General features: G+C 47.5%; 1 protein-coding gene across 1 annotated transcript; it reads left to right on the forward strand.

Annotated features, from left to right (window-relative positions):
• Positions 1-1,712: 1,712 nt before the first annotated feature.
• tekt4 (tektin 4) lies at positions 1,713-9,531 on the forward strand. Its single transcript, NM_001126596.1, is given in 6 exon segments — positions 1,713-2,257; positions 3,309-3,379; positions 3,714-3,857; positions 5,855-6,077; positions 8,201-8,355; positions 9,244-9,531. Coding segments are annotated over 6 exon segments (1,341 nt in total). The 5' UTR covers positions 1,713-1,726; the 3' UTR covers positions 9,461-9,531.
• The last annotated feature ends 1,727 nt before the right edge of the window (positions 9,532-11,258 follow it).

Consider the following 11,258-nt stretch of genomic DNA (forward strand, 5'->3'; position numbering starts at 1 on the left):
GCAGTGCCAGCTTGGGGCTCAGCTGGGGGAAGGGCAGTGCCAACTTGGGGCTCAGCTGGGGGGAGGGCAGTGCCAGCTTGGGGCTCAGCTGGGGGGAGGGCAGTGCCAGCTTGGGGCTCAGCTGGGGGGAGGGCAGTGCCAGCTTGGGGCTCAGCTGGGGGGAGGGCAGTGCCAGCTTGGGGCTCAGCTGGGGGAGGGCAGTGCCAGCTTGGGGCTCAGCTGGGGGGAGGGCAGTGCCAGCTTGGGGCTCAGCTGGGGGGAGGGCAGTGCCAGCTTGGGGCTCAGCTGGGGGGAGGGCAGTGCCAGCTTGGGGCTCAGCTGGGGGAGGGCAGTGCCAGCTTGGGGCTCAGCTGGGGGGAGGGCAGTGCCAGCCTGGGGCTCAGCTGGGGGGAGGGCAGTGCCAGCTTGGGGCTCAGCTGGGGGGAGGGCAGTGCCAGCTTGGGGCTCAGCTGGGGGAAGGGCAGTGCCAGCTTGGGGCTCAGCTGGGGGGAGGGCAGTGCCAGCTTGGGGCTCAGCTGGGGGGAGGGCAGTGCCAGCCTGGGGCTCAGCTGGGGGGAGGGCAGTGCCAGCCTGGGGCTCAGCTGGGGGGAGGGCAGTGCCAGCTTGGGGCTCAGCTGGGGGGAGGGCAGTGCCAGCTTGGGGCTCAGCTGGGGGGAGGGCAGTGCCAGCCTGGGGCTCAGCTGGGGGGAGGGCAGTGCCAGCCTGGGGCTCAGCTGGGGGGAGGGCAGTGCCAGCTTGGGGCTCAGCTGGGGGGAGGGCAGTGCCAGCTTGGGGCTCAGCTGGGGGGAGGGCAGTGCCAGCCTGGGGCTCAGCTGGGGGGAGGGCAGTGCCAGCCTGGGGCTCAGCTGGGGGGAGGGCAGTGCCAGCCTGGGGCTCAGCTGGGGGGAGGGCAGTGCCAGCTTGGGGCTCAGCTGGGGGGAGGGCAGTGCCAGCTTGGCTCAGCTGGGGGGAGGGCAGTGCCAGCTTGGGGCTCAGCTGGGGGGAGGGCAGTGCCAGCTTGGGGCTCAGCTGGGGGGAGGGCAGTGCCAGCCTGGGGCTCAGCTGGGGGGAGGGCAGTGCCAGCCTGGGGCTCAGCTGGGGGGAGGGCAGTGCCAGCCTGGGGCTCAGCTGGGGGGAGGGCAGTGCCAGCCTGGGGCTCAGCTGGGGGGAGGGCAGTGCCAGCTTGGGGCTCAGCTGGGGGGTGGGCAGGCAGGGAAAGTTTGGTGGGGGAGGGGAAGGTACTGTGAAATGGAAAAGTGCCAGGGTGAATACACTGGGTACATAGAGACAGGGGAACTGAGATGAAGGTGTCTGGGAACAGAGGCAATAGCTGGCCATATTGCTATAGAAAACCTAGGGGCAGTTTATTTGTCACACACTGTGCTGCTACTTAATGCCCTGCTGTTTGTGCTGCTCTCCCTGCTGTCATGTGACCGCACTTGTATTCCCCAGGGAACTGCACTGATAGGGCGGGCAGAATAGAGCAGCGGGACAAACCCCTTTGCCTGCAGGTAAAGGCTTCCATTCCAGCATATCAGCTGCTAATCATACGCTCAATAGGCTTCCGGCCTCACAGAATCTGACTCTCTGAAAGCTCCGCCCTTACTGGTTCCTCAGTATTGGCTGGCTGGCTGGCTGGGAATGTGTTGCTTAGCAATGGGACGCCGCACAGGCTCCCTGTATACCCGCGTTGCTATGGTGACACATGAGCAGTGTCCCTATCAGACTCTGGAAACTTACGACCGACATGTCCTCTCAGATACTTGTATCCCGTCCGCTGGCCCCACAGTCGGTCCCTGCGACAAGCCTTCCGGTGCAGTCGCCTCAGGTGGCGCAGAACACGGGCCCGTACTCCTCCTCCGGTCTGGCCACTGCCGGCTTCCGTACAGCCAAGTACCTGCATGAAGAATGGCAGCAGGGCAACCTGGCCACCTTCTACCGGGCCTTCTCGGACCGGGACCAGTCGGAGACAGGGAGGCATGAGGCCAAGCAGCTTGTAACGGAGACAGAAGCCCGGGCCCAGCGTTCCCAGGCGGACTGTACCAAGAGCCTGGGGGAGAGGCTGCTGGATATTCACTTCTGGAAGTCGGAGCTGGCCCGGGAGATCCGGGATGTGGAGGCCGAGACCCAGCTGCTGGTGCAACAGAAGGGCCGGCTGGAGAGAGCCTTGGATGCCACCAACATCCCCTTCAGCATCGCCACAGATAATCTGAAGTGCCGGGACAGGAGGCGGGGCTCCGAGCTGGTCAGGGATGAGGTGGAGCTGGAACTTCTCAAGGTAATGGGGGCGGGGCCAGTGAGAGGCTTAGGGGGTCATCAGTCTGTACATACTACAGGTATTATTAGTGGGTACAGACAGGCCCCCAGGGAAAGGAGGGGGGGGTCAGTCTATTCATGTAGAGGCAGGTATGGGAGGGGTCCCTTAGTGGGGCACAAGGCATTGGTACCAGGTCTGAACTGGGACTCAAAATAGGCTCTGGCAGTGTAAGTACACAGAGGCCCAAACAGCCCCCCACCGGCCCAATAAATAGTGACTGTCTATGGCATCTTACAGCAGCCCCTCTGGCATTTGTCAGAACCCACAGATTGCCAGTCCTGCCCTTATCTATCATTGTGTACAAGCGAGGGTGAATGAATTGATCAGTGGGTAAAGACTGGGGCCCTAGGTTCGTAGTGGCCCCATAGGTGGATTACATTTAGTGAGATTACAAAGAACATATATTGCTTTGGGGAAAGATATGTTCTATATATATGTCTGGGAGTTAGTGGAAGCTGGGATTTGAAAGTTGCTGATTTAGGTACCCCCCCCCCTTTATCTTCCAAACCTGTCTGCGCTGCTAAGGGCCCCTCTATCTGTGGCTCCCCAGGGCCTGCAGCACCTTCAGTATAGTAATGGTATAATGAGTTGTAGGTCAGTAGCAGCCGGACTGGCCCAGGCTGGAAATACCTGACTAGGGTAACTGGGTTCCTGCATAGTTAGGGGCTGACTGTGGGAAGAGCATTCATCAGGCTGTAAAGGGGCTGCACATAGACTGGGCACCCCCAAATGAAATAGTTCATACAGTGAGTTATACAAGTGAGAGGGACCCCATGTCAAGTTGGGGAGGGTCCCTGGGTCTGTGTGTGGTTTAGACAAGACATTTGTCAGTATGGGTTGACCTATTATCCAATGAAATGGCCGCTCTTCTGTGCAGGGAGACTTGACTCCCAGATTTAACAGATGTTAGGTTTCTATGAACTGGGGCAAGCTCAGCAGTCATTATTATTATTGTTTGGGAGGGCGGAGGAGGTTGAAAGGTATTAAGGAAAACTATTTTTGCCTCATTTAGGAGGTGGACCTGATCCGAAATGTTCAAGAACTTCTGAAAAGGACCCTGGATCAAACAGTTCAGCAGATACGGTAATTGCTTCAAGATGTATATTGCAGCAGGTTTAGTTATAACATGGGGTAGCTATGTTGTGGGCAGCCAACTTGTAGGATCTTTGCCCTGCTGGTTGTTACTGGACTCTCAGGAATCACCTTCGTCCTTGTCCCTTGAGTAGTTTGAGCAATGCTGTATTCAAGTAAGTAAATCAGCTTTTGTATTTTGAATTTGTAATATCAGAACCCCAACAAATGCTATTTGATGATTGGTTGCTAGATATGGTGCCAGTTTTGCCACTTATATCATAGTTTCTTTTGGATAAGAGCAGGAATGATTATGTTTTTATCAAATGCATTTTTTCCCTTGCAGGCAGAATCGAGATGCTAAGGAAAACCTGGAGATGGACTATTCGGATAAGGTGGAAGCCTATGAGTTTGATGACAAATGTGGAAGATACAACAACCAGAGCACCGACATCCAGTTTCATCGCAACTCCTCTAAATATGAAGACAAGTAAGTGTAGCCAGGCAGGAGTTAAAGCCGCGTTAAACCATTCTGGCATAATGACAGGGGGAAGCTTGATAGTAAGCCATTTTACCACCACAAGGAACAAATGTGCACAAAAGGGCTCTGTTATGGGAAGATGGAATGTATTTGCTAACATGGTGCTTAAAACTAAGGGCCATAGCACATAGTACATATAATATCTACTGGTGCATAGAGGGGACCTGGGTGTCAGGATGACACTGTTTAAATTTAAAATAAAATTGAAATGCGTTAGGCTGTGGGTTTGTGCAATTATTCTGCACTGATTTCTGGTTTAGAAACTTTTTTTTATTTTTAAAGAAAGACCTGCAGGTGTCACTGTAGCATTAGAGAAAAATATAAATCAACTTGCAGGTACCTCTTACAAAGGAAACATAAATACTGACAGTTGTTTAAATGTAACAGTGAAGAGAATTTATATATATAGTCACATCAACCTGCCGCACCCTGCATGAGCATTTACAGAGCATTTCTGCCCAGACCTATCTTGGAGAAATGTTAGTCTCATTCAGATGAGAAGCCTCACAGTAAGGAAAGAATTGTTCACAAACTTTTCACAAGTCAGCCCATAATCTCACAGTCCCAGTTTCTTCCCACAAGTGGCACTGAAGAAGATCATATGAAACTGGAGGAAATGATGGCCAGTGGGGCTTATTTTGTTAAGGTGGTGGGCGGCACAGATATCACACAGGAGCTAAACACCATGAGTTGGCCATAAGTTTTGTGTTACTTTCCCCTGTGCTGCCATGAAGTCAGAGTGGGTGCCTGTAAAAAGTGACTTAATGCCAGCAGTGCAAAGGGGCCTCTATCCAAGTGGGCGATGGTATGTTTTTATAAGGGGCATAGGGTCATCCTCAGGTTCTGTATTGTGTTGCAAAAGGTAGGAAAGCCTTTTTCTACATAATAACATTATCTAATGCACCCAGGTCATTAATAAGCCCTCTCTTAGCAGGTTTTTTTAAGCCCCACATATTTATCGTTGCACAAGGTCTGTGGCTCCTCTATACTTCTTTTCAGCCAAGCAATGGAAATTTTAATCAGAACATATAATCCTCCACCAGAATCACAGAATTATCCATGGAAGCAGCCCTGACTTGCCATACACCACCAGATGGGCAGCTATAGTTGTTCTGCTCAAGGCAAGTGCCAGTGGCTCAGAGAGGGCTCCCGCAGCCTGTCTGTATAATTGTTCAGCTGCCCCCACTTAGAATAGTACTAAGCAGTCCCTGTGTAGGAAACGTACCACCCTGAGGTGGCTGACCAATGCCCTCTCTGCTCTAGAATTTCAACCCTCTAAAGTTACCAGGGCTATTTTTCTGCCACTCCAGTTGCCTCATTGCACCAGTAACACTGCATATTGTAAAATACCTGTGATTTCATGGAGACATCTGTAAGAATTTATTTTATTTAAATACATGTTATTAAATGTAGTGTTGATGCAGTAAGATTATACCCAATACACCAGGGGTCCCTTTTTTTACTCGTGAGCCACAGTCAAATGTAAAAAGACTTGGAGAGCAACACAAGCACCAAAACTTGCCCCCAAGTCAGGAATTCAAAATAACTACCTGGTTTGGGGGCACTGAGAGCAACATCCAAGGGGTTGGGGAGCAACATGTTGCCCCCGAGCCAGTGGTTGGGGATCACTGCAATACACTATAGGTTCACCTAAAAATGAATGTAACAGCAGAAATAAAACTGGTTTAATGGGTCCTAGATGCCAGAGAACTAAGACACCCATAGGGAATGACACAGTTTTTTAGGGCTGTTTCAAACCTTTAGATGTTTCCAACCCAACCTCTTCAGCTTTTGGGTTAGTTTTTGTATTATAATCTCTCACCAGCGACTACAAGACACCAACAGCAGCCCTTGGACTGATCAGTCAGTCTGTTTTCATATGTAGATCTTTGGGAAAATAATATTAGCCATTGGAATTATTTGTCATTTTTTTAATGTTCTTTCAGCACTTCCACTCCAGAGTCTTGGGCTCAGTATACCCATGAAAACATATATAAAGCAGAACGAGAGAGAATGGCCTCCATTAACCTGCGTTCACTGATAGACAGCATCCTTCAAGACATCAGTGAAGACTTAGAAGCTCAGTCTGCCGCCATTGCCGTAGACTTCGAAAAGCGATGCAGGGAGGTGGAAGATGCGAAACAGAAGCTGGAGATGCACCTGAAAAAGGTAACAGGATTGTTATACATTGTAAGGTTCCCTTTATCAGAGCCTGTCTCTTTAATGCTGACCTGCTTCTCAGTGAAGGAGACCCACTGGCCATAAAGTGACTTCCACAGACTCCCATACTACTTGCTCTGTGTTAATCTCAAACTGTCAGCCAGAACTAAAGGCGGCCATACATTGAAAGATCCATTTGTTTGGTGAGGTTGCCAAATGAGCAGATCTTTCTTATGGTGGGCGATATTGGGTTGATCCAATTGTTTGACCCTCGGGCCAAACGACTGGATTTTCATTGCCACTATGCATGCCATCAGATGGAGGACCTCATCAACATGCAGATCTGGCCCTCGATCACACCTATCTGATTGACATCTTCATTTCCCAGGGTGTCACAGCCATGTGACCTGTGCTCTGATAAATTTCAGTCACACTTTACTGCTGCTCTGCAAGTTGGAGTGCTATTCCTCCGCCTCCCAGCAGCCGATCAGCAGAACAGGGGGAAAGGGAGCAAGATAGCAGCTCCCAGTAGGTATCAGAATAGCACTCAATAGTAAGAAATCCAAGTCCAGCTTGTGACTCCTCCAGTTACATGGGAGTAGGAGAAACAATAGGTTACCTGAAAGCAGTTCTAATGTGTAGCGCTGGCTCCTTCTTAAAGCTCAGTATACCATAAAAATAATGACAGAGTCCCTTTAAATAATAGGCTGTGTCCAACAAGACAAAGAGATCAAATACCCTTTACTGCATTGCTGTTTGGAATGCCCATGGCTGGCTTAACGATGAGAGTGAGAGAGATAAGCAGGCTTAGTTGACACGCTATATTGCCCACCTTGAGTCCAGACCCCCTGGACCTCTTTTCCTCATAAAATCTGAGAAAGAGGCCCCTGAATGATTAATGATTGGACTAGGTCATTAATGGCCAGTGGGACCATGTATTTGACTGACCATATCAGCCAACAATCTGATTGATTCCCAGTGAACCAGAAAAGCCATATGCGCAGGTATATGGCTAGGGTAATGGTAAACTCCTTATTATATACATGTTATATTAAGTCATTTTGGGCCAGACCATATTTTGAACCACAAAGTGGAGAGGGATCAAAACAGACATATATCCATCACTGAAATAAAGTAGAACAGTCCAGCCTATAGATCTGTATCTGAAACAAAACAATTTTTTAGTGTGAATGAAATGTATAGCCCACTCCAGATACCTTGTGCTTCGGTTTAAACAAAAAATACTTAACTCTGGAGCGCCCTCCTCTGTCCAGACTTCCCAGATGAGGTCTTATGGGGTAAAATAAAATTTAAAAAGAAAAAAAAAATATAGCGTAATACAGTAATATGATATTAATAATCACCCCTTTAAACGTGTTTATATCTAAAATAAATCTTGTGAACACCACTACCAAATTTGCTTCACTTTTCTGTGAAAACACATAAATACAATCCACTGCAAATTGTTTAAAGTTCGTGTCTATTTAAATAAGTGAATTTCCGTATTTCAAACTCTTCCGTGACTTCCTTTTATCCTTAACCAATTGTGCATATACTTACAGACCAACACTATGGTCTTGGAGCTTGTATCAAATTCCCTCGTGGTAGAACTATAGCTCCCAGCTTCTCTTTTTCCACTTTCTCCTGCTGCTGGACAAATATACAATGGACATGTGTAAAATCCTAAAACTTTATTCTAAAACATATTAAAAGTTTAAACTCACAAATGCCATAAAAATTGCGCCCATTGGGAGTCCTTTTATAAACAGCGTCGGATCCTTGCTTGCTTTATGCAATCTGCAGTGCTCGCTTCGATCCTGGCTTGCAAATCTCTCCGTTCGCGTTCTCCCTTTGGCGTCTCTCTCCACCGCTGACGCGTTTCACCAACTGGCTTCCTCTGAGCGATCTGTATCTGTTAGTGAATCACATCTCTCCACCGCAGTTGCCATCATGGCCTACATTACCTGCTATTCTCCATTCTTCTTACTTTCTGCTATAGTTGTGCTCAGTATGAGGGGCACCCCTATTTGCACTGCTAATTCTGTAATGTAAAATGTGCATACTGCAAATATGTGAGTATTCCTAAGTTATATAGTGCCTAATGTCTGAGTGTCTTTTTCCCCTTTAAACAGACCTTGGAGGAAATCGGAGGTCAGGAGAAGAACATTGCTGCTCTAAAGCAGGCCATTAATGACAAGTCTCCACCGCTGAAGGTTGCCCAGACCAGGCTGCATGATAGATCGTACAGACCTAATGTTGAGCTGTGCAGGGACCATGTGCAGATAAGGTAGGGCTGTACTCTGCCTTCTATTGATTTGGCAGCTTTCTCTCTTACAGGTTAGTTTCTTTTTTTTCCAAAAGTATTTTCAAGGCACCGTAATAAGCAGCAATTGTTCTTGGCTGAAGCGGCGGAAGATTGATGAGGTTGCTCTTATTAAAGGAGAACTACACCCCCCGCCCAGCTATTAAAGCCCCCTTAACTGGCCTGCCTTGACACCCCCCCCCCCGGTATCGCATACTCTGTAACTTAAAAAACTGCCCCTGTCGCAATCCCCAACCTAAAAATGCAGAGCATCGCTGTTCTGCATTTTTAGGTTGGGGTTTGTGACAGAGGCAGCTATAAAGCTCTTTATTAATAAAGCTAATAAAGAGTTAATCTCAAGCTGCAGGCATACCTTCAGTTCTCTCAATAGTGCCCTTAGATCTCCCCATATTTCTCCTGTTCAGATGATCAGAAGCCTCATAGGAAAAATAATGCTGAGCTGTGTAAAGAAAATTCCCATAATGTCACGCTCCTGCACCAAGACCCGTGTACATGGGCAATGTGTAAGAATATGAGGAAGCTTCCTGCTGATTGGTTCAGATAACACATTCCTAAGGGGGGAGGGAGTTCTTAGCATTCTTGTGGGGGGGGGAGCAGGAGAGGAGAGAGCTGTGCAGACTCTGGCACAGGAAAACAGAGACAAGAAATCCTGTTTCTTTTGACAGAGAACTCAATGCAGAATTTCTGTGAGTGCTCATTGCTGTTTCTGGTAAAGCTTACTTAGTTTTTTACCTTTCCTTCTCCTTTAAATCTGCCCATGTATGGCCTCCTTTGCAGTATACGTACCTGTTCTTATTCAGACTCTCAGTACTTATCCCAGACCCCTACTGACTATTGGTAACTATTATTCAGGCTGGTCAGCGAAGTGGGAGAACTTACAGATTCCCTTGATGCTCTGAAGTTGAAATTGGAAGACTCTGAACAATCCCTGAGAAATCTGGAAGATACAAGAATGTCCCTTGAAAAAGATATTGCCAACAAGGCCAACAGCATTTTCATTGACAGAGAGAAGTGCATGACCCTCCGAACCCGTTACCCCCATGGAATGAAGCTCCTTGGCTACCAGTAGGTCCATCATATTCCATAGAAGGCTGCTCCTCTGTGCAAAATTGTTTGCAGTTAATAAAGATTTGCAATGAGGCGTACAGGTCCAGTTTATTATTGTGCAAGATTTATTACTGTGCGAGGTATATGAATCTAGTGCTGCTATTTGGGATTATTTTAAAGGGGAACTCCAACCACACACAGGGAAAGCTTTTTAAAATGTAAACATAATTTCAAGCAACTTTGCAATATAGACCATTTAAAAATATGCAGCCTTTTCATGATTTTTAATGTAATAATATGGTTTGGAACAGTTCCCTAAGCCCCGCCCCCTGTTCTGCTGATCTGACTGACTACTTTGAGACTTTGCCGATTGACCTCAGCCTGCCTTCAGCCTGCGTCCTCCAAATTATTATTAATATTATTCCCACAATTTCCTGCACACTTGATGTCTATAAGGAAAGGAACATCACATTGCAATGCATTGTGGGTCATGTTGTTCCTGCATGCTGTCTGTAAGCTGGGCAGAAGTTGTTACAATGTGTAACATCAATGTTTTAGTCCCTCCTCCCCTGCTAGGATTCCTAGGATGCCAGAGTTCCCCTTTAAAAAGCAGATTTTATAGCATGTATGGGGCCAAAATGGCTGAGCACGGTGCTTTATTTTTCAATAAATAGGGCTACACTGCTATTTTTCAGCCTACAAAACTCATCATCTTCAGGCTGAAAAGAGTCTGTAATGGCACTGCCTGGCGTTCCCATACAAGTGAATGCCCTACCATCAACAATGTGGGGGATCAAATGGGTGTAGGCACAGTATGGGGTAACACTCAGCATACAGGGATCAGGGCAATATGATAGCCATTTATGGGTATGATGTGTGATACCAAATCCAAAGGCCCAAAAGGATCCTCGCTTGATGGGATTCTCCAGCTTTCCAAAATGATTGTACAGCGCTGCGTACCCTTGTGGCACTTTATAAATAAAGTTATACATACATACATACAAATGATAGTTCATTAAACCTGGTCACATATTAATTAGGAAAGACACAACTTTGGCTTACACTTTTTAATTGCCTACAGATAAGCCAGACTTTTGGTACATGGAGGGAATGGAGATGGATTCCAATGATAAAGTCCTAATGAACTTGTTTCACTCATTATGATTAGGAACATCTTAAAGTTCTGTAGTAGTTGGACATATTTTCATGTGATAGATATTGGAGGATATTGTCTTCATGTAATTCCCTCTCAGTACACAAGGTCTCTTAGTGATGTTTGGGCCATCGCCCTAAACTAATGGAACAACCTTGTATGGCCACTCATACAGCATCCCTCCATGTGGCCCGCTGGTTGATTTTCAGAGAGAAAATATTATTGGCCAGTGCACGGCCACCTAAAGACAAAGTCAAGGTTTAAGCCAGGGCCCTATGGATAGTGTTAAAGACGCAACAATTAGTAGTGATGTGAGAAAGTGTTTCACCAGGTTTTGCCAAAATATATTGTCATAAATTCCAAATTATTGTGAAAAGAAGATTGGTGGCTTGACAAAAGTCAGAGAAAAAGAGATACCCATTAACTTTAACACGTCTTGTGAATTTTCAGGGAAATGAAATGGGTCAGAGTCACCAATCACTAACAGTAAGTGTGGGATATGTAAACTGGTAGCTAATATCACTCCCCAGCCGGCTGTATATCCCTAGCGCATCATAGCTCATTGGGGCCAATACTGGATGGCTTTTACACAATATATAGCCTGATGGTCTTTGCAGATGGACAGTGTCCGTGCAGACTGTATGTATAAATACTGTATATTAGACCA

Source organism: Xenopus tropicalis, chromosome 9 (genome assembly GCF_000004195.4).
Source record: "Xenopus tropicalis strain Nigerian chromosome 9, UCB_Xtro_10.0, whole genome shotgun sequence".
In the NCBI taxonomy this organism is placed as follows: domain Eukaryota; kingdom Metazoa; phylum Chordata; class Amphibia; order Anura; family Pipidae; genus Xenopus; species Xenopus tropicalis.